The 24,377-nt window shown below is 45.9% G+C and overlaps 1 protein-coding gene across 1 annotated transcript in view; it reads right to left on the minus strand.

Moving 5' to 3' along the window:
- PIEZO2 (piezo type mechanosensitive ion channel component 2) overlaps positions 1–24,377 on the minus strand; it is a 255,503-nt gene that overhangs the window by 205,389 nt on the left and 25,737 nt on the right. The window contains exon 2 of the mRNA XM_018039712.1: positions 6,227–6,322. Within this exon, the coding sequence (XP_017895201.1) occupies positions 6,227–6,322 (96 nt within the window). The remainder of the gene's footprint in view (positions 1–6,226; positions 6,323–24,377) is intronic.

The raw sequence follows: 24,377 nt of genomic DNA on the forward strand, positions 1-24,377 counted from the left end.
GGCCTTCTGGTGATTACTTCACACACACACACACACACACACACACACACACACACACACACACACACACACACACAATCCTATGATTATTACAATTTCCTCTTAAACTAGGACCCTGTTCAGAGCTGAAGAGAATAAAATATTTTTCCTTATTATTTTCGAATAACTTTGTCAACAGTTTACGGAAATGAACCAACCCGACCTGCTAAATTGCTCACCTTTGTCCTCAAAGCACAATGAAGCCTCTCTTTGACCACCCGCCTTCTAACGCTATCCTCCTTCCAAATGTTGAAAGAGAGCCAAATTACGACAAAAAGACCTTTTTAATGACTTTTGAATCATTGTAAACATAAGCAAACACAGCAGGGAAATTGCTACCTTGCTCAAAAAATATACAGAAAAGTTATGTAGGAAAAAAAAATTTAGAAACCCACCCCTTCAACAAAAGGAGAAAATCTTCTCCACAAAAACCACATGTTGAAAAATATTTGGAAGGCATATCCTGAAAGTTTGGTCCTTTTGGTTTCCTTTGGCAACCTGAGTGCCTCAGCCAGGCCGGGACCCTTATGTGAGCTTCACCTGCTTCAGAAGGACCCGGCTTCCGTGACTGAACAGGGAGACCTAGGAAGACCCACCCAGGTACCCAAAGCCCTTCCCTCCCCTCCACCCCCAGGGCTCTGTTCCCACCTATGAGTCGTTCAGTCTCAGAGAAAGCTTCCAGTGACTGAGGGTCCCTGAACCAAACAACAGCTTTGCAGTTAGAAATAATTACCCACCATAGACAACCCTTGTCTCTGGTCCTTCAGCATGTTTGTGTGTGTGCACGTGTGTGTGTGTGCACATGTGTGTGTGAGAGAGAGACATAACATGTCACCTGTGAACTGATTAAATGATGATGCTTCTAAGATATCTTCACTGCAGGTCAATGACTAGTATTGCCCAAAAAGTACTGTAGTCTTGACATTTGGAGAACTCCTTCTCAAACAGCCCCCAATAAGTAAATGACTCTCCCCACCACACACACAAAAAAAAGAATGGAAACCTTCTTACCCTCCCCAGCCTGCAGACGGGCACAAGAACTAAGACAAGATGCTGGCAGGACTGAGCAAGGAGACAGAAGCGATTCACAGCAAAGTCCACATCCCACACCAGATTGTGGCTCTCACCCCAGACCCCCGACACTCTACTGATAAAGTAAGAGCTTTCCTTGCATGCAAGAATGTAAATAAAACTCTCTGTTGAAACCAACTGAAAAAGATTTGAGACTCTGAACATCTACAGAACCAAAATCTAAGAAAGTATGATCAGGTGCATGGAACCAGACGGTGAGTCCCAGCCTTATGGGGGAAGCGCTCCCTGATGGGTGGAAAGGCTGGTGAGGTGGGATGGGAACTGGTCAGGAGTCTAGACTATCCTAAAAGTGACTGAGGCTCACCAACCTCCATGGCAGGAGGACAGTGCAGTCATACCAGCCCCTCACCATGCAGGTTCCTAGCTGGTTAAGTGGATTTATAACCCAGTGGATTTTTTCATTCCAGAGTGGAGGGGGGTTCCTGCCATTTCAATCAATCATTTTCTATCCTCTAATTAAATGAGGTCGTGTGTAGGGAGCACTCACCGCAGCTCCTGACACATAGGAAACTGACCTGCTCTTAGCACCCTCAGTCCCCAGGCCTCTGAAGATGCTGCACCTGACTCTCTGGTCTGGGCCAGATAGGCGCGGCCGGATGGCTGTGGCCAAGACTTCGGGTACATCAAGCTAATCAGTACCTCCTTCAGGATGCTGCCTTCTGGTTCCCCCATCTCACTCTGCCCAGTGTCTTAGTCTCACACATCCATGCATCCACATGAACCCACCAGAGAAAGATGTTCCATTATTTTGTCACTTGGGTGTATCATCCAATAAATCTTAAACCTCCTCAATGATCATGAGGCACGACCTTCAGACACTGTTTTACACTCAATACTATGGGTTTTTTTCTTTTTTTCTTTTCTAAAATTGATATAACTAATTCATCTCCATTTTTTCGCCCATCAAAGTTGACTTCAAATACTATCACATCAGAGCCAACTTAAAAGAGCAGTGACTTGCCACCGTGGAGCCTGCATGAGTGTGTGCTAAGTCACTTCAGTTGTGTCCACCTCTGTGTCCCTATGGGCTGTAGCCTGCCAGGCTCCTCAGTCTGTGGAATTTCCCAAGCAAGAATACTGGAGAGGATTGCCATGCTCTCCTCCAGGGGAGCTTCCCAACCCAGGGATTGAACCCATGACTCCTGCAATGGCAGGCAGATTCTTTACTACCTGGGAAGCCCACCACTGAAGCTACTTAAGGCAAACTCCAAAGGAGACTGCGGAGGATTAATCTGAGATTGGCTTAAAACAATGACAGCATCACTGGAACAAGTCCATGGCTTCCAAAGACAGCTTCTTTGACAGAGCTACCCTTCAAGGAAACACACAAGAGCCAAAGTGCTTGGGAGACCATGACAGTGAAGAACAATGCTTTCTTCTCATTTTTATTCTCCACAAACCCAAGCACAGTGTTTGGTGAAGGGCAGTCTTTCAATTAACATTTGTTGAAAGAAATAAACAATCACACTCAATAAGATGTATTTTCTACATAATATCCACATGTCATCAGTCTGCACTGAAGCAAATTAAAATATCTCCTCTCAACAAACCCGTATCATCTCTCCAGACCCTTGTGCCCAGGGCCTGGTAATCTATCAGCCAACAAGTATTTATTCAATGATTAGGCTTCCCTCTGTGTTTGCAATACTGAGAACAGTGTTCTGTCCTGGGCACAGGTCAGATAATAGAGGGGTTAAGAGCATGACCACCTACACAGTACCTGTGTGTCCTGGGCTTGTTAACAAGAAAGCCTGGATATCACACAATTCTTAGCTGATATTTAAAGAGCACTAGGAAATATCTTGAGGTTAGGACCAGCTATGAGACTGAGATTTCTAAATCTAGCTCACTCTGATATTCAAAGTAATAACATTATCCTTCAAAACAACGGTCATGTTATCATTAGTCAGTGTGTGCTGACTACACACACTATACGGACTTTTATATCTCATACATTTTACCACACGTGTTCCATCCAGACAAAATACCAACTGTTCCACCACAATGAGAATACGCATTATACACAGGCATAGGGAACTTAATATATACACGTCTAGTTAAAGAACTTAATATCTCATCAACTTGGAATATTTGGGCCACCTGAAGTTAACTACATATTAGTTCCTATTTAATGGAGTGACGTCTCAATTTAAATGCAAAGCCCACTGCTAAGCAAACAGCAAGCGAAGATTTCCTTGCTTTCCTTCAGTATCTTAGGCTTCAAAAAAATCCCTAACATTGTAAGGAAAGCATACAACATTCTCATTTCTTCAATTATTCATAATCTTCTGATCCCCAGTAAATCTAAAGCAGCAAACTCCCAGGACCTATTACCCCACACCCAAGCTTCTATTTCCAGAGGAGAGACAGGTGTGAGTGATCAACTGTCCTGCGACGTTTGCTCTCTTGGAGGCCAAGGGAAGCAGACGACAAGGGCTGGGTTCCTATACGCCAAGAACTCTAGACTGTTGAACAAAAATGCACTCATTCATTCATTCTGTAAATATTGATGGACGGACGGCTAGACACCAGGCGCTGTCCCCGGTCCTGGAAACACAGTCGTGAACAAAAGAGCAAAACCCTTGCCATCTTCAAGGTGGTCCATAAGGAGAGACTCCATAAATAACTGCACTAAAATGGGCTCTGGCCCAGCCTCTGGGAAGACCTGAGTGGATTGGAGACAAGGAGAATGTCTGAGGAGCCGATAGAGTTGGGAGGATGGAGATTAGCAGCCCGAGGAGAGGGGCTTCGCTGAGACCACCATGAGCCTGAACTATACTGACATCTGACTCCTGCTGAGAAATCCAAGGAGAAAGAATGGAGAAGCAATTTGCACACTGACTTACTAAGAGTTCCCATCCTCTGAGCTCTGACTGTGCATGCCCACCTGTGTGTGTGTATGTGGGGGTGTGTGTGTGCGTGTGTGCCTGCGGGGACGTGTGCATGTGTGTACACGTGTGTATGTGTGCACATGCACATGTGTGTGCATGTGCGCGCACGTGTGTGTGTGCGCGCACGCACGTGTGTGTGTGCGCACGCACGTGTGTGTGTGTGCATCTGTGCGGCAGAGGCCCTGAATGGCAGGCAAAGAAGATGCCCTAGAGTTCTCTCCCAGATGACACTGGACCTTCCTACCCGTCTGTGAGAAATGTGTGTGACCCCGAGACTTCTGCAAAGCCACACGGCATCACCCCTTCAAGTCCACCAGATCCATCACTGTCTGTGTGGATGCCACACAGGCATCTTCTTGGACCATGTGACTTGAACCCTGGACCACACCTCCGCTAGAAACACCTGGACTGGGTGCCTCCAATCACAGAATTAGAACAGCCAGACTGTGAGTCCTGTGAGTTCATAAAGACCACGTGGGGTCTCCCTCCCTCCAGTCCCCGTGCGACTCCAGACACAGCAAACAGACAAGGCTGTGAGTCTCAGCCATGCCACTTGGCGCTGAAAGACAGGAAGGACGGGAGGACAGGACACACAACCCCAAGCCCTGCTCCCAGGTACCAGCTGGAAAGATGCCTGCAGGCTCCCTCTGAGTTGCTGGACCCTCAGCCCCAGGTGAGTGGTGTGGGGGGCGAGGAAGCTGACACCTGTGCACACGATGCTGTCTGTGTTCTGACCTGCTACACTCTGGGGATTCAGACATTTCTTCCCACACACAGAAATGGCTCTGCGTGTCTGATCTCATCCTTCACCTGTGTGTTTTCTGACCGAGTCACCCTCTCTGTGCTTGGGAAGAGATGATGGGTCACATTACACACACCCACCCCCACAGAGATCAAGGCCCTGGGCAGAGTGGGGCTGGGTCATTTGGGAAGAAGCAAAGCCAGGCGTCATCACTGAGTGTGACAAGGAAACCCCGTGACCTGGTTCTAGATAAAACAAGGGGACACCTTGACAGAAAAGCAACAGATAGTTTAATTGAGGACAAACAGGTACTCATCTCTAAAGCACTCAATTCTAAAGGTGAAACCTTCTTTCTTTAATACAGGAGCTCCCAGCCATGAGGTAGGAGTTGCCTGTGTGTTACCATCTTGGTTCCGAGGCCAGAAGCTAAGCTGTTTACGTGTCTTTGTTTATGTCGGACTCTAGGAAGGAGGCTTGGGTGGGTGGGGTCTCATAAACAACATATTTTTGGTCTGATAAGGATTTGTATAGACTCACATTTCTCTAGCCCTTCTTCACTGTGTGTATTAAGATTTAAGTGAATTAGAAGACCTATTACTTAAATTCTTCCTAAGGCAAGAAAACCAGCAGTGCATCTGCAGTCCTAAGCATCAGGATGAACAATCAATTTAACAGTCGGGGGAGAACAGGAAAGACAGAGTCAGGATTTACTGCTCTGTTTACACCAGGACTTCACTGCTTTTCCTGAGAAGTCAGCACTGTGAGCTGGCACCATGGAGCCACGGCCATTCCCATGTCAAGCCTGACTTCCTGTCCTTTGCTATAAACACAGGGCCATCATTCTCACCTAAGATGTGGGGCACAGTCCTGATTTCTTGTAATGGCATCGTTTCAAAAAAACAATTAATTCGATTAACTCAGTGCAGTTTAATTTCTCTCTTTGTGGAAGAACTTCAAGTCAGACCAGCTTCCTCATCGGAGCCTCAGGAAAGAGTCACTATTTCTCTCTACACCTTCAGGTTCCTGGAGAGCACTGGGGAAGGAGCTACGGGTTTGCAATCACACGCTTGAAAAACTAGCACTGGAATCTGTGTCTTTCTGTACCTGACTGAGTCACGCATGACAGATTCCAGCTGACATGTGATGCAGTTGTGACCGCCGGCTTCCTCCCCAGGCCTCCTGCTCATGTCCTAGCTGCACTTCCCACCACCTATTCCCAGCACAGAGAACCTGCAGATCCGCTTCATTTTCATGACCACACGCTGAGTTCCAGAACATTCCAGACCCTCTGCAAACCTACAAACACAGGCCTGCCGGGGAACATGTGTGGGAAAAACAACTTTTAGCAACAAAAACTCATCACCATCAAGTGCCCCAGCTCCCCGATGGACCAGCATCTCTCCCTTCCGATAATCCCCGCCAGATGTGCCCCACCCTGGAGCAGAGAGCCAGGGGCTCTTACCTTGCATGGTGGCTTTAGTTGGTTCCGAGAACAGGGGGATGAGCAGGAGGTAGATGAGGTAGACGAAGGAGAGCCCGTTGTACCGGAAGGCACAGGCTGTGGGGAAAGAAGAGGGCATCAGTGATGGTGATGGTGGCCTCGGGCATCACGGCGACTGGTGGCCACATGACCACGGCGCATCTTCCATTAGGAAGAAAACACAGCTGCACCCATCTGTACCCATCATCACACGGAGTGTGGTGAGAATCGGGGAATGACAGTGCTCCCATCACCTAACCAGGAGGCAGCACCAGCACCCCTGTGACAGGCACGAAACCTGTCACAGATGAAAAGCGCTGCAGGGATGCAGGGCGACGGGCTGTGAGTATGTGAGGTGTTCAGAGGAGGCTGTGGGCAGAAGGAGAGGTGAGACTGAAGGGAAAAACGAGAGAAGAAAGTCTCTGCCAAACACTCTGCAGCCAGGCTCAACCCCAGTTATCTCAGGAACCCTGTGTGACAAGGACGGGCCCCCAGGCTCAGGGACCCACTCACTCGCTGGTCCGGTGAACAGATTCACAGGATGAAGAAGTGTGGGGATGAACATTCATCAGAGGGAATGTGGAGCTGACATCACTAGTCCCTGACCACGTGGATAAGAAGACATTTCAGGCAGATTACTCTGGAGACACATGCCCGGGACACATGAGTTCATGTCAGTGTCAGCTCACCCCAGCACTGCCCCCACATCAAGCCTTACCTGTGCATTACCGCTCACTCTCACCACCCTCCTTGCACAGATCCTGGTTTTATTCTCTCTACACACGACAAAGCAGCAGGAGTAGGAAGCACAGCCGGGCTGAGGTTGGAGCCTGTGAGCTCGTCCTGCTTCTGCGTCTCCATCAGGAAGTCTGGCATCCTCACCTATCTGACTCATCCCCAGGAAACCATCAGGGGCTCAGGGGGCCACAACCTTGCTTCCACAGGATGCTTGTAACTGTTTTGGTTTTATATAACCTTGTTCTGCAAGGTATCAAATCGTTCACACTGGAAATGTGTACACTAAGGACATTCCCAAACACTAACTCTGAAGAGGGAGAAATGAGCCCACTCCTGGGTTCTCAGGGCAGAGCCTTTAGTTCCCATTATTTATCACAAAGTCCAAAACACTTAAGGAGAGGCAGGGACGATCCAAGGAGGGTAGTCAGTTCAATCGCTCAGTCGTGTCCAACTCTTTGAGACCACATGGACTGTAGCACACCAGGCTTTCCTGTCCATCACCAACTTCCAGAGTATGATCAAACTCATGTCCATGGAGTCGGTGATGCCATTCAACCATCTTATCCTCTGTTGTCCCCTTCACCTCCTGCCTTCAATCTTTCCCAGCATCAGGGTCTTTTCCAGCAAGTCAGTTCTTCATATCAGGTAGCCAAAGTACTGGGGCTTCAGTTTCAACATCAGTCCTTACAATGAATATTCAGGATGGATCTTCTTTAGGATTGATTGGTTTGACCTCCTTGCAGTCCAAGGGACTCTCAAGAGTCTTCTCTAACACCACAGTTCAAAAGCATCAATTCTTTGACACTTAGCTTTCTTTATGGTCCAACTCTCACATCCATACATATGTGACCCCCTGCTCCCATGAGTAGGCTGAACCTGGGGCTCTGAGAGACCAGAGACAGTGAAAGTACCAGGATCCCTCTTGGGGGCCTCTATCCTGGGTACCCCTGGTCCCTGAGGGGAGCCAGCCATTGGGCTGCAAGTTGTCCCAAGGAGGGGAGCCAGCCATTGGGCTGCAAGTTGTCCCAAGGAGAGGCCCCAAAGGAAGGAGCCGAGGCCTCCAGCCAGCAGCCAGCCTGCACCAGAAAAGGAGGAGATGGGTAAGCCTGGAAGAGGGCCTCGCAGGCTGCACCCTGACTGACCTTGACTGCCCTGACCAACCTTGACTGCAGCCCATGGGAGCCTAAGCCAGAGGCGCCTACTGAAACTTCCTGGATTTCCCACTCCCAGAAACTCTGCGGCAGGGTTTGTTGCTTTAAGCTGCTAAATGTTTGGGTAATTTGTATGCAGCAACAGATGACTAATACCCAAACTTTCATTTTAAAAAATCAAGTCACTTCTAAAAATCCACCTTCGTTTATTTTTCTCTGAAATTATCCAGTTTGATTGATGACAGTGGCCTAATTGCTGAATTTTCTGCTTTATTTTATGTGTGAAGTTGCCACCCAGGAGTCACCTGAGCTTAGGGGCAAAATATGCCTTTAACTTGCCAGCAAGGCACACTCGAGCTAGAAAAGCCTCAGAAGGTAAATAGCAACACTCTCTTACCCAGTGTGATGTTGTCGTGGTCCACGACCTGGAATCACGGAGCACACTCCCTGCCTTTGTAAAAAGCTATCAGATGCCAGTACCCATACCTCTCAGGGCCCACGCAGGCACCTGGAACCCTGTCCTCTGCCTCAGGGATTTACTGTGGACACTACAAGTTTTTACAATACAGATCAGGTTGTTCTAGGGAAAAAAAATTCTTCACTCTAGCTAAGAATGCACTCTCCCACTATTTCTACCTGGTTTCAACTATCCAAAATTATATGGAAAGTCCCCTCAAAGAATGACAACAGGAATTTTCCCCCAAAAAGACCTTGCCAGGCTTAGAGAGCTCACAATTAGAAACTGCACGATAACAAGTTATCAAGTAAAGAGCATTATCAACATTAGTACAGTCATTTGAACTACAGACAACTGGACTGGTCTCATTAACAAATTTCATTTTCTAAAGGTGAAAACAGTTCAGGAAAAACTCTCTAAGTAGGAGAAAACATAGATGTGACTTTGACAACTTAAGAGTTTAATCAGTATAGAAAAGGAGAAAATCTCTTGCAAATGTGAAATTTTCAAGATGGCCACATAACATTTATAAAAACTACTTGTGTTGCAATGCACGTGTACTAGTTTACAACATATTATATGATCACAAAGAGATTTATGTACACTCTAACTTCCACAATAATTGAAGGTAATAATCTTAGACTATGTTACTAAAAATAAGTGCTCTCAGGGCTGAATTTTTAGCAAAAATGTGTCCTCTCTTCCTCCACACCCTTCAGCAAGGCCAAAGAGGCCCCCACCACGAACTGCCTGCAAGATGACTGAGCTTAATGTTTAGAACCTCCATCTCAACTAAGTACATTCTAAACACTCCTTAACGGCCTCAAAATGCTTTGTTTATTTTAACTTGCCAGACCAGTAGATACACATTATTCAGAATAAGCAACTTCACTACCAAGAGACAAAACAGTGCTGTCAGGCCAGTGATTCTAGAACTTCTTTTTGTGTTTATACTTTCAATAATTTTCCTTCTGCTCTCCGAAGCCATTGATGGCTTTTAAAAGGATGTCCTCTCAAAACCATGGTGATTTTTATAGAAAACAGTAAAGACAAGAGAAACAGCTGCAAAGTATTTACAATGCAGCAGATAAAAAAGCCCAGCAATTGCAGATTTTTCCTAAGGAAGTAAAACCATCAAAGAAATGAGAGACAGGAAAGACTGCCAAGTCACCTTATTCATTGTCTGTTTGTGTAAAATTCTTTCCCCCAGGACATACTCCTGTGTTTCACATCTGGTGAAACTTACAAATGTCACGTGCTGATGCTTTAGGACAGCTGACAGACAGGACAAGATCACTCTCTTCCCTCTTCCTGTATCTCCGGCCTCCACATCCAGCAGAGGTCTGGTTCCAAGTGCTTCCTTCAGAAAGTTGCAAAAATGAGTTCCTGAAATGGCAACCCACTCCAGTGTTCTTGCCTAGAGAATCCCAGGGATGGGGGGAGCCTGGTGGGCAGCCGTCATGGGGTCGCACAGAGTCAGACACGACTGAAGCGACTTAGCAGCAGCAGCAGCAGCAAAAGGAGGACACCAGGGAGTCCCTTCCACTACAGTTCAGAAGGCAGCCATCTGACCACACACTCTTACCACGCAGCGCCTGCCCTCTGCTCCCCACACCGCCACCACTGAGTTCATGCGTGCCAGACACAAAGGGGAACAGAAGTATTCATCAAATAAGAAAACACACGTACAGGCAGTCCCTATATTTTAACACTACTTTTTTATCCAGAGATGTATGAAAGCTGACTTTGTTCTCGGAAGTCTACCAGTCAACACTGAATCCATCAGTCATATGTTTCAGACACTGTAAGAAACAGCAATTCCTCATCACATAAAAGAAATGGTAATTATGTGGTGAAGTGCTAGCTAGCTAACCTGTAGAAGTAATCATTTTGCAATATGTAAATATATCAGATCAATACATAAACTGACACAATGTCATATATCAACTGTATCTCAATGAAGCTGGGAAAAAGTTAAATACTGGATATTAATTTCATTATAGAAGGTGGTTAGAAGAATGCAATTTTAGAGTAAAGCTTCAAGAAAAACAGGACTATTACAGAGAATAAAACCAAATTGTATTAGCAGAAAATCATAAACACTACTCTGTTTACTAAAAATTTTAAGGGATCTAAGGAAAACTAAGGTGAAAGCATCTTATTTGTAAAGGATAAAAGCTTTTGAACTGAGCTTTCTACTCTTTTCCCATACAGCCTGGGAAATAATCTATAAAATATGAGTTGAACCAGATAGCCATGAAAATCTTAGTGTGATTTTTTATTTTTTAGCCAAGTGAGTTTAAAATTTTGTTTCCTTTTTCATTTTAAACCAATAGGATCCCTTTTCTATTTTAATTAATTTAATATATACCTGATTGAATATTACTAACAGTATTAAATTTTAACTGAGTTCTCTAAGCTTAACCCTGGTTGTACAGCTGGCAGAAAACAAACTTAAAATAAGAATACACAGTGCTAATTTTTTCCCCCTTTAATAATATCATTTCATATACTAGTCACCAGTTTACAAGTTTATCCATAGAAAGCTGTTGTATTTAATATGCAAATCCTATGCTCAAGCTTGACCAGGCAACTTGATCCTGAGTGTAACAGCATGGATGGTCTCTCGTGACTGCAGTGAGTAAATAAAGCTTTTATACCAATACATAATTCCTTAAGTTTTCAGAACACTCAGAAATAGGTCTGTTTCATTGAGCCTAAAGGGCCCTGCAATTAAATCCACAGTTCCTACAATTCCTCAAAATAGAATCTGTTCTCTTACTATTGTGATGAATAAGAAATCAGGCTGCGTAAGCAAGTGCAGAGAAAAGGTGCAGCATTGAAACTGTTTCTTTGCTCACCCGCCATAATCTCTTGACGAGGAGAGTTAGTGTTGTAAATGGGGTCAGCCAGAGTCACCGAGGTCTGCATCTTGGTATTTACTGATTTCTTTAGAAATCACTAATCATCTTTCACATAACATTCATTCTCATGTGAGGAAGGTACCCTTTACCTAAGTCAACTCACTTTTAGGTAATGCAACAATTTATAACTAGACCACTAGACCTCTCTACTCGGAGAAGGCAACGGCAACCCACTCCAGTACTCTTGCCTGGAAAATCCCATGGACGGAGGAGACTAATAGGCTGCAGTCCATGGGGTCGCTAAGAGTTGGACACGACTGAGCGACTTCACTTTCACTTTTCACTTTCATGCACTGGAGAAGGAAATGGCAACCCACTCCAGTGTTCTTGCCTGGAGAATCCCAGGGACGGGGGACCCTGGTGGGCTGCCGTCTATGGGGTCCCCCAGAGTCGGACATGACTGAAGCAACTTAGCAGTAGCAGCATACCTCTCTACTCGTCTATTACTAGCAGAATGCAGATTTATCTTTTAGTTTTTTTAAATATTAATTACAATTAAGCTTTAGTCTATAAAGATTGTATATACTTAATCTATAAAGATTAAATCTATTCATCTTTAAGAATTTAAAGCTGATTTTCCTCGGAAAAATTTTTAAAGAGAGAGCTGATAATCAGTCATGTTTAATTTTACACTTACTTTTAAATTCCAGTTTTTAATTCTTAATTAATTTCATTAATTCTGTTTCATTTTTAATTAATACTACTTTTCTGTAATTTTCCCAAAAGGTAACTTATCTTCCTAATTTATACAAATTCTACTAGACTACCAGTTCACAGTAGTTGGATTTTTACATCACTTCCTTTGAAACACCTAAGAGGTGCTTAGAACCCTAATAATATGGCAGTGTTTCTTGCTGGATTTCTAGTTACTTAGATGTTTAATCAGAGACGGCAATGGCAACCCACTCCAGTACTCTTGCCTGGAAACTGCCATGGACGGAGGAGCCTGGTGGGCTGCAGTCCATGGGGTCACTAAGGGTCGGACATGACTGAGACACTTTTCACTTTCATGCATTGGAGAAGGAAATGGCAACCCACTCCAGTGTTCTTGCCTGGAGAATCCCAGAGACAGGGGAGCCTGGTGGGCAGCTGTCTATGGGGTCGCACAGAGTCGGACACAACTGAAGCGACTTAGCAGCAGCAGATTTTTAATACTAAGTCTGATTCACAACTTTATCATCTATAAGATCCAGCAAGATTTCAAATTTGGAAAGCTAAAGCTCCATTAATCAGTATGTCTAAACTATTAGGATGAACCATTGAACTTGATGGCTTAATATACCAAAGGTAGCCTGGAAAATCCCATGGATGGAGGAGCCTGGTGGGCTGCAGTCCATGGGGTCGCTAAGAGTCGGACACGACTGAGCGACTTCACTTTCACTTTTCACTTTCATGCATTGGAGAAGGAAATGGCAACCCACTCCAGTATTCTTGCCTGGAGAATCCCAGGGACGGGGGAGCCTTGCGGGCTGCCGTCTATGGGGTCACACAGAGTCAGACACGACTGAAGCAACTTAGCAGCAGCAGCAGTCAACTATTAGGAAGTTCATGCCATTCAAACTGAAATAACTCAGGACTGATTACTGGACTCCATTATAAGTGGAGACTAAGTGGCATCTTCACTTTAGAAAGAAGAGAAATCAGCTGGAATTCCATTCTCTGCCCCAGTGTTCAAAGGCCTCCCACATGCTAGCCCGTGAGTGATCTGAGACAGCTATAGAAAAGGAGACGTGAGGGCTGAAGAAAATGCGTGTGTGTATGTGTGTGTGCGTGTGTGTGTGTGTGTGTGTAGGTTTCATGTAGGCAGCACCATTTTTAATAACAGGATTAATTTACTGCCTGCCACAGTTTCCTTCTTTAAAGAACTCAGTCAAATGAGATTTCTTTTTTTTGCAAGCTTTCACTGTAGGCTTCAGAATATTCTATATTATTCTTGGCAGCATCCTCCCCAGACTGCTGTGTGCATTTGCATGAAAAGAAGTCGGTTCAGCTGCCGACGTGAAGTCCTATTTCTTCCACCCTCAGCACACGATGCTGCCCGGCGTGGTCTCTCCTTTAACAACTAATATGGCTGAAAAATGATTAAAAAGCACTGTTTTTATATTGATAAATTTACTTTGACATTCTGCCTGCTTCTTCCTGGGAACACCCTCTTCCCTGACATATATGGAGCCATCGCTATTGCCTTCAAATATTTCTGGTGCCGGAGAAGTAGACACACCTTTTATGGCATGAATTCAGCCCTCGACTATGTCTGGGCTTTACGCTTCTGATACCACAGTAACGAGGAACAGCCACTGACCACAGTGTGAAACGCTTGCTCCCAGAACAATGTCCAACACAGTGAGGAACTGGACTAATGCCTCAAAATCAGCTTCTCCGCCAGATAGCCTGCTTGGGTCTAACTTGGACTCATAGCCTTTGATTTTGCACTCAGTCCTTTCCTCATCACTGCAAATGCTGGTCCCACTCAAAGTCTGCATAACTGAGGATGGGCTGTGCACCACACCTTCCTGGCAGTGGACAAACCACAGGACACGCAGGCCATGACCCCAGCCTCATCCCATCCCCAGCTGCCTCTGCCTTCTGCTCTCTCTCTTGTGCATGCATGCTAAATCCCTTCAGTCGTGTTTGACTCTTTGGACCCCATGGAACGCAGCCAGCCAGGTTCCTCTCTCCATGGGATTTCCCAGACAAGAATACTAGAGTGGGTTGCCATTTCCTCCTCCATGGGATCTTCCTGACCCAGGGATTGAACCTGCGTCTCCTGAATCTCCTGCATCGCAGGCAGAGTCTTTACCTACTGAGTCTCCTGGGAAGCCCCTGCTCTCTCTTACTACCCTTCTTTTCAGTACCCACCACATTCTCTTGCCTCATAAAATTAAGGGAGTTTAACATCACTTCACGGGAAATAGATGGGGAAACAGTGCCAGACTTTATCTTGGGGGGCTCCAAAATCACTGCAGATGGTGACTACATCCAAGAAATTAAAAGACGCTTACTCCTTGGAAGGAAAGCTATGATCAACCTAGATAGCATATTCAAAAGCAGAGACATTACTTTGCCAACTAAGGTCTGTCTAGTCAAGGCTATGGTTTTTCAAGTAGTCATGTATGGATGTGAGAGTTGGACTGTGAAGAAGGCTGAGCACCGAAGAATTGATGCTTTTGAACTGTGGTGTTGGAGAAGACTCTTGAGAGTCTCTTGGACTGCAAGGAGATCCAACCAGTCCACTCTGAAGGAAATCAGCCCTGGGATTTCTTTGGAAGGAATGATGCTAAAGCTGAAACTCCAGTACTTTGGCCACCTCATGCAAAGAGTTGACTCATTAGAAAAGACTTTGATGCTGGGAGGGATTGGGGGCAGGAGGAGAAGGGGACGACAGAGGATGAGATGGCTGGATGGCATCACTGACTCAATGGACATGAATCTGAGTGAACTCCGGGAGTTGGTGATGGACAGGGAGGCCTGGCATGCTGCAATTCATGGGGTCGCAGAGTCGGATACGACTGAGCGACTGAACTGAACTGAACTGAACTGAACATCACTGGTGAGATGCTCTATTGGGGAAACTGATCATTACAGGAACGTGTTTAAGTTAACGATACAAGCTTTAATCAGCTCATGACCCTGACATGAGAGAGCCTTTGATTTTTGGTCACTAAATGAGCAAGTTTTGAATCTTTTCAAAACTTGAATAGATTTCCAAGTGTAGATGACCTTTCCTGACCCGTGGCTATGGATTTGCTACATGACCCATAATTGTCAGAACTTTCGCCAAAGTCCTCAGAGTGAGACTGTTTGGGCATCCCAGTCTAACTCCACAAAGCAGGTCTGAGTCCTGAGCCCACTGAGGCTCAGCTGGACGCTTCCTATCGAGATTCTGTTCAGGCTGGGTTACTTCCACAAATGCCATCAATAGGTCCCTGGGGCCATTTCCACAGGGACAGGCAGTTGCAAAACATTCCACCCTTGGCCTGTGCCCAGGAAGAGCTCACACAACAATGCATGTCCTTAGACATGCCCCCTTCTACCCACCCCACCCCCATTAGCCATTCCCCAAATGCACACCACCAGGCCCTCGACCACCTTGGAACACAGACTCCCTCCTGTTCACTATTCTGTTTCTAGTTTCTATTCCCATTTCTAAACATAGTAAGCAGTCAGTAAATATTTACTGAAAGAGTAAATAGATCCCTGCCTCTTTCTTTGCAAACCTGTAATGCCCTCTGCACAACCGTGGGTCCCAAATTCCGAAGCATACTTCAAACTTACCCAAGCGTCTATCTCCTCCCAGATAACGCACCCATCACCCAATAAAAAGTAATCTTCCCTGAATAAAAAAGCACACCTTTCTTGCAGTAAGAAAACAATTCGGTAAGACTGCCACACTGGGACCTCGGCACCACAAAGAATGGTTGTTGCTCATAGGAGTTAACACAAAAAGATGTGCACAAAACAGTGGGTCAAAACCTGGCTTAGACAACTGTGTACAACACGACAGTCCTATGAGGTTGACATTAATATTTTTAAGGTCCCCCATTTTCAAGAAACTAAGGTTCACAAAGGATATGCAGCTTGCCCAAGGTCAAGGTGAAATGGGATTTAATCCCAGTCAGGCTGAGTCTTACCTCCTCCACTCCCCAGCCCTCTATACATACAGAAAACATCTGGAAGAACATCAGACCATTAACCTCTAGGAGGAAGGGTTGAAGGAGGGAGAATAGTCACCTTTTAAATAATAACATTAATTTTTCTCATAACAGGTATTTGTACATTTTGCATTTTAAAATCAAAGTGTGTGCATGCTAAGTCACTTCAGTCATGTCCAGCTCTTTGTGATCCCATGAACCATAGCTTCCAGGCTCCTCTATCCATGGGATTCTCCAGGCAAGAATACTGGAATGCGTTTCCATGACCTCCTGCAGGGGATCTTCCCAACCCAGGGATTAAACCTGGGTATCTTACATCTCCTGCATTGGCAGGTGGGTTCTTTAACTAAATCTAAGGAAATGTAATTGCTTGCATTTCTGAATACCCATCACATTTATGATCTGGCTCCATGTGACCTTGAAGTATTTCACCCTGTAAACTCATCACCGTTTTGAATGGACTGTAAGCCCCTTAAGAGCAGGACTGTGTGTCAGCTGTGATTTTGGGAGCCCAGCAGAGTACCTCTCACATGACAATCATGTGACAATGGTGCAGAATGAATGAAGGGATGAAACGCTGGACTTCTCTTACCCTTGGAGACAGAGATATCTGAGAAAAGCTGTCGTGTCTGACAAGTGGTGTAAATGTTCAATGACTTTCACCAAACAGATGACTCTGCAATGGTCAGTCTGGCTCACATAATGACATGGCTACAAAGAAGAATATTCAAAAGGGATGAGACAAAGATATCTGTTGGAAAAACAGTATCTGGGTAATAATTTCCACTTAGGCATCCAGGAAGAGGCAAGAAACAAGAAAGCTTCTTGAATCATGAAGCTTTCTGTCATGATGAAGTTACACTCTAGGGAGCTTCTCTTGGAAGAAAAAGGTATATGAAGTTAAAGTCCAATTCTTAACCATTTCCTTCTTACAGATGGATTCAATGCAAATTCTACATCACCGCAAGAGGTTCTATAAGGCTTTGGTCAGCTTTGGGGGTGGAAAGACATTTCTTAACCATACATACCACACAAAGAAAGTGGGGAAATGTGCTTTCAGTGTCCATCTTTAAACATTGACTCTCACAACCGGACTCCTATTTGGTGGCAACTAAGAGGAAGTCAAAATGTGAACCTGAATAGAGCTGCATTGGACAAATCCACCAACATCTAAGCCTCAGCTTCCCGTCTCATGGCTGGTTGCTCAGTGGTAAAGAATCCGCCTGCCAATGCAAGAGATGCAGGTTTGATCCCTGGGTCAGGAAGATCCCCTGGAGGAGGAAATGGCAACCCACTCCAGTATTCTTGCCTGGAGAATTCCATGGACAGAGGAGCCTGGTGGGCTACAGTCCATGGGTCACAAGGAGTTGGATACAACAGAGCAACAACTTCCTGTCCCAGAGAAGAAATATGCCAGGAATAACCTTTTAATGCTTCTAGAGGCCAACTGAATCAGCAGTACTTAAATAATAGGTAGGATGAGTTGAAAGGACTTTGCAGACCTCCTAAGCTGTCCAGGGGCCGCTTCTCTTCTCGGCACGACTCCTAGGGGGGTTTAGCACTAACCGGGCATGATCTAGGGGCAAAGTTCAACTTCCACCTGGGGTTGGAGACAAATAGCTGGGAGCAAAAGGCTTCCAGTTGACTTCTTTAAATAGAATTCACCCTCAGGACTCCAGCATTTTCTTCCATTTCTTCTTCAGTTAAAAATGGAGATTGCACTCAGTCATGTCCAACTCTCTGCATCCCCATGGACTGTAGGCCACCAGGCTCCTCTGTCCATGGGATTTCCCAGCAAGAATAATGGAGTGGGTTGCCATTCCCTACTTCGGAGGATCTTCCCAATCCAAAGATAAAACTTGCATCTCTTGCATTGGCAGGCAGATTCTTTACCTCTAGTTCCACCTGGGAAGCCCCCAAATGGGGAGGAACCTCTCAAACTCAAACTTCAACTATCTGGCATAAATCACACCATGGCCCACAACTGAATAACATCCCCCTCCCTCATCAGTAAGGATTAAAGTTTCACGTGAACAGGTAACCAGGAGCCAAAGGAAAGGGGATGAAGACTACTGGTGGTGATCACCTTCTACAGAAAAGGGTACCATGCAGAGGTGATTCTGCATTTCTAAGCTGACCCACCCTCCCTTGGCACAAATGAATCCTAAAGAGAAAATAACTCTTCCCCCTCTCCTTTGCAGATAGAGAACTAAAGTTTGCTGCTGTATTTTTTCAGCTTCAGCTGGAACCTGTTAATTTTTGAAGCAGACTGCCCAGAAATACAACCTGGAAAGGAAAGCAATCTCCAGCCTTCTTCTTCTTACTCTTTTTCTTTCGAAACACATCCTGGGGCCCCCAAAACTCATCTTCTGGAAGCCTCCTCCAGACAGCAATAATTGGGCCATTTCATTGGAAAAAGCACTATTTGGCCTCAGCAAATAACATCAAACACACAGGCCAGGATGAAGGAATGTAAGATACACAGTGGATTGAACCAATCTGTGGCTTGCTAGGAATCAGAGGTGTCAGTGTTTGTCACAGTCACCTTAACAGTTGTCACTGCCTCTGTTCTGTAGACTTCACGGAGGCTCCAGGTAAGCCCAGGTGATCCCAGGACCAACTCCACCTGCCAGACCACACCATTCACAGCCTGAGGGTCCAGCTCACAGTGTGTTAAAAACACACACACACACACACATTTTAAAGCAGACTTGAATTGGAATGCTTACTGGCACACAAAAATCCTGCTTTGGAAAGGAAGGAAGAGGAGAGGGGAGGAGGGAAGGTGGACTTCCCACAGTGAAAACCCTGGTGGCGAGGGTGGTGACCTGAAACCTGTGAGCCACTCAGGACAGAAACTATAAACCATCCCCCTGCACCCCCAGCACCCAGAACGATGTCCTGACACAGCGAAAGATGGATAAACACCTGTTCACTGAGCTGCATTGATGTGACATACAAGAAATAATATTTATTATGATATACACAGGTTCCTGAAAACGGATATGTCAAAGAGGAGGAATATTAATATTATTACCATAAAAACTGATGTGAGGATGACTTTTAAAAACATCATCTTGCTTCTTCTAGCAATAAGAAAATTCAATGTGGAAGTCTTAATAACAGGTTAGTGAGACTGATAAGAGGAAAAAAGAAATAGGAGGACAAGGAAGTTATTATAAATAATCGAACAAGAAGAATCAATTTGAAAATTTGCCAGTAACTATTCTGAAGGAAGTAACTGATATGAAAACACTATTAAATGGTGAGAATGGAGTCTTCTTCCTCTAACCAAACCGTGTTGCAGTTTTTAAAATGAGGCAAATAAATAATTCAAAGTCTTTTTAACGGGAAAAGGTAAAGGAGCTGAAAATGTCATATTTAACAGAAATAGGATTTTAATTCAAAACTACAAGCCAGTCCCCGAAGTATTTATATGGAATAGTATAAGTCTTGTACGTTCTGGATAGAAATGAGTGGCCAGTCCTGCTGTGGTTTGTCGGGAACTTGCCCACGTCCTGCTCAGGGTCACCATCAGCCCTGATCACTGGCAGAGCCCAGGTGACTGCAACTCCTGGCCACTCTGCTTGCTTGGCAGTGTCCTCTCCCAAGCAATACACTTGTCTTTGTTCCTTTGATTCTAAACATATTTTTCTGACTCTAGACAATGGAGGTGTTTCTTTTCTCTGCAAATTAATAAGAAATTGGAGCTGGTGCTGGAGGAGCCTATAAGCTCAACAGACGGGGAGAAGAGGCCAGGTGGACACCCTGGTGCCTCCTGCAATGGGTGAGGCTGCTGGTCCCTGCTCTGGGCCTCTCTGCATCTCCTAATCACTCCATGCTTCCTCCCTTCCCCCAGAGCCCTTCATCAAGAGCACCTAACTCCCCACAGCAGGCCTTCAGCTCCTGTCCATCCCCTCGGGTGTTCATCTTCCTCCAGTGCTGGACACAGGTGTGGCAATAAGAGGGTTGAGGGCCATGAGGACCACATGCCCTGCTGCTCCTGCCCTTCCACCCGCCACCTCTGCCCACACTGAGTCCAGGTGCAGCCACCTGCCAGCAGACCCTCCCACTGCTGCTGCTTTCCCTGTTCTCTCGCCACCTTTGTACCAAAACCCACAGTGTCCTGCGTTTCCGTCTTGACTGGCTCAAGTGCCATCCTCAGGAAGCCATCTCCTGAGTATCTGATGCTGAAGGGGGTCACCTCCTGGGCTGTGCTCCCAGGGGGCCTGTGCAGACCTCTGCATGTACCCACTATGTCTCGACTGTCCCCCAACATTTTAAGTTCCCAGAGGCATCAGCTCCATCCTAGGTTTTCCTGTATCTTCAGGAGCCCAACAGAAAAGGTCCTGAGATGAACACATAAGACCGGAATTCCCAGTGAGTCCAAATGAGGTGGAACTCCCATTCTGATGCATCTCTAACAGCGGCCTGACCAAGGAAACCTAGATGATATGAAGTATGTCGACATGTCCTCACATGAGAAATCCAGAGAATTCTCCATGGCTGTCTACACTAATCAGCATGCCCTCTTCTCTATGGAGCACAAACAAAGAATGTTCACAGAGAGCCCATAGATGTCTACTTTCCCAGTTCTTTGAGCCCACGCATAATCCATTTAGCAATCATCTTCCTCATCACAGGTGCCATCTCTCAGCCACCAATAAAGAAGACTTTGTCAATCAAGGTCCCAACAGAACACAGGAAACACAGTCAAATCGGGTGATGAAGGCCTACATCCAGGGCTACAGTCTGGGTTCAAAAAAGGTACAAAGGACGGCAGAGCAGCAAGGGGCGATCAACAGAGGAGAGAAACCTGCACCCAACTTCTGTCCAGCCCCACCCTCCTCATCTCTTGCCAACACCTCTCCATGGCCACCTAACCCAGGAGAACAAGGGCAGAAAAGCACCCTAATGCAGTCCACACAGACCAGTGAGGGCAGAGCAAAGGATAGCCCATGGAAGCGAGCCAGGTAACTGCACCAGCAGCACTGAGTTTTTTTTAGTTATCACAGACACTGTTCCCCTGATGTTCTGTGTATGTCAGTTCCAGCAATTGGCAGTTTGTTCATGTTCATGACATGCCCATATGTGTGTATCCGGGTCAGTGTCCTGACAACTGGTCACACGTAACAACCTCCTGGACCTCTGAATCCAAACTCCAGCACCCTAACAACTGTGGCTTTTCAAAGCTGGTAACCATCCATATAAAGTCTCAGAGCTTAATTCATCTGAATTCTTCTTTCTTTCTCTCTCTTTTTTTTTTTTTTTTGGCTTGTGCTGGGTCTTTGTTGCTACACTCGGGCTCTCTCTAGTTGTGGTAAACAAGAGCTACTCTCTAGTTGCAATGCACAGGCCTCTCATTGCAGTGGCTTCTCTTGCCGGGGAGCACAGGCTCTATAGTGCGAGGGTTTCAGCAGGTGTAGCTTGCAGGCTCCAGAGCACAGGTTCAAGAGTTGTGTGGCACGGGCTTAGATGCTGTGTGGCATGTGGGATCTTCCCAGACCAGGCATCAAACTGGTTACCCTTGCAATGCAGAGTGGATTCTTAACCACTGGAACACTAGGGAAGCCCTGAACTCATCTTGACAATAGAATTCTCAACAGAGGGACTGAGGACCTCCATAGTGAGACTTAAAGTCTGTCCTTGGGTTGAACTGGAGAACACAGGTGTGATGGAGCATCTCCAACAGAAGACATGTAACTGAGTTCAAGAAATTATTCTCTCATTGACAGATGAGATTCCAAAGCCTGGGGGCTGATGAGTGTGCACAGATCACCAATGGCCTCTGGGACCATCTCAAACGACTTCCCATTCCAGGACTCGGAAAATAACGAGGAAAGGATGTACAGTAATCTGATGACCTGAACTCCTGAAATTAGTTTAAAAAGACAAGGATTTCAGGTTGAATGATGGGGGTGGGTAAGGGACACCTCCTCATCCTGGGAATAATGACCACCGTCCAGCATTTTGGAATACCAGCTGTGCGTGGGGTGCCAGCTAGTCCCTTGTATGTCCATCACAGAGCTTTCCAGCTGGCTCATTGTGCTGATGGCAAAGCATGCGGACGGGTGGAGGATCCATCCATCTTCTCAGTCCATCTGATCGCGAAGGTTTCAACAAGAAGGAGGGGGGCCTCCTTTTTGTCCACAGAGGTGAGGAGGAGGCGAGCAGTGTTTTGAAAGCAATTCTGTCTCCTGTGCCGGCCCTCCAGGGCCACCACAGCTAAGGCTCTGATGAAAGCCCAGAGCATCACAAATCTTACCAAGAAAGCCTTTTGATCTCCTGAGCCTTGATCTCAGAGGGATCATACAACTGTGACAGAAGATGCCAGACACTTCCCTATTCCACCACAGTGAAGAGGACAGCACACAAGTTTAATTGGAAATTCTGAAATGGAGCTCAAGGTATTGACCAGCCAGGCAGAGCCCTTCCAACGGGAGGAGGCAGAGCAGGAAGGTGGCCCCAATGCCCAGACCCTGTTGATCTATGCCCCAGCTCAGCTCAGTAGCCAGGACTCGTCCTCCTATTGATTCCCTATCTCGGAGCCTCTGTCTCAGGGCCCTTTTCCTGGAACAGACAATAGCAGTCCCCTTTGACCTCTGATAAGCTGGCTGCCAAGTCAAGCCTACAGATTAAATGGCCAAGAGACAAAGGAGAGGGAGGGAGAAACACAAACGGCCCCTTAAAATCAAAATGAAAACTAAGTATTTATATTTGGCTTTAAGCGTAAAAAAAATGGAAATGAGTGTGAGGCTCCCTCCGTGCAGGACGCACAGATCCCAAACGGTCTAAGGGCTTCACAGAGTCCACTAACTGCACTGACGAAACGCTGTGGAAACCTATTCTAGACCTGAAGGGGCGGGGTGGTCTGGGAGTGGTCGGGGAGAGGGCAAGGGCAAGGGAAGTCAATTACTTCTGGGCAAACTGCCCAATAAGCTTCAAGTATAAATATAAGCAAAAATAGATGCACAAGCATTTTATCTTTCCAATCAGACTTTCCCAACTACACGTCCTGCTTTCTGTGAGAGGCTGCACGAGGCACAGTTGTCTTTCAAACAGGCCCACATGTTTGCACAGGAAGGTCCATTTCTTAAGAAAGACACAAAAAAATGGTACAGATGAACCTATTTACAAAGCAAAGATGGAGACACAGATGTAGAGAACAAATCTATGGGCATCAAGGGAAAGAGGGGGTGGGATGAATTGCGAACTTGGGATTGACACACTTGATGGTGGTTTAGTCACTAAGCCCTGTCTGACTCTCGTGACCCCATGGACTGTAGTCCGGCAGGCTTCTCTGTACATGGGATTTCCCAGGCAAGAATACTGGAGTGGGTTACCATTTCCTTCTCCAGTACACTATTGATACTATGTATAAAATAGATAATTAGTGAGAATCTACTGTATAGCTCAGCAAACTCAACTCAGTGCTCTGTGGTGACCTGAATGGCAAGGAAATTCAAAAAAAGAGGGGATATGTCCATACATATATAGCTGATTCACTTTGGTATACAGCAGAAACTAACACAACATTGTAAAGCCAATCTACTCCACCAGTAAAAATTAATTTATAAAAAGGAAAGCCACAAGCATACAGCTTCACGGATCCCTGTGTTAGTACACATGAAATGTTACCTCTCTACTATCTGTTTTTAAAATTAAACAAGAAACATCCCCTAATAAATGTGTTGGTGCAGTGGAGACAAATTACTAGAATGGCGGACCTTGAGCCCTGGCATTAATAGGAGGTGTTATATTGAAAATGTATTTATCCCAAGGCAAGATGATCTAACAACTCATCTGAAGAGAGCTTTCCTGGCTATGTGGTCCCACTGACAGCACAGAGAGGAGATGGGTGCCTATTTTGGGGTGACAGGGAGGTTAACTGAGATGGGAGCATGCCCAGAAGGGGCTGGCCCGTCGCGAGCATGACAAAGGGTCTGCCCTTGTTCATAAAGCAGTTGTTGTTGGAAATCTCCTGGCAGCCACAGCTCAAGAGCACAGAGTTCCCCGGTCAGAGTCATTCCTCAGATGCATAGATGCCCTTCTTCCGCTGTAAAAGCCCCTGAAGCCGGCCTGTCCCGTCACAGTGCAGGGAGGGGGAGATCAGCAGGTTTGCATGCACTTTGGTGAAACACAGCCAGGGGTCCAATACAGGACACTCTGGAGTGGGCAGCACATGTGCTCCTAGACATGGGGTCAGTTTCA

Source organism: Capra hircus, chromosome 24 (genome assembly GCF_001704415.2).
Source record: "Capra hircus breed San Clemente chromosome 24, ASM170441v1, whole genome shotgun sequence".
In the NCBI taxonomy this organism is placed as follows: Eukaryota; Metazoa; Chordata; class Mammalia; order Artiodactyla; family Bovidae; genus Capra; species Capra hircus.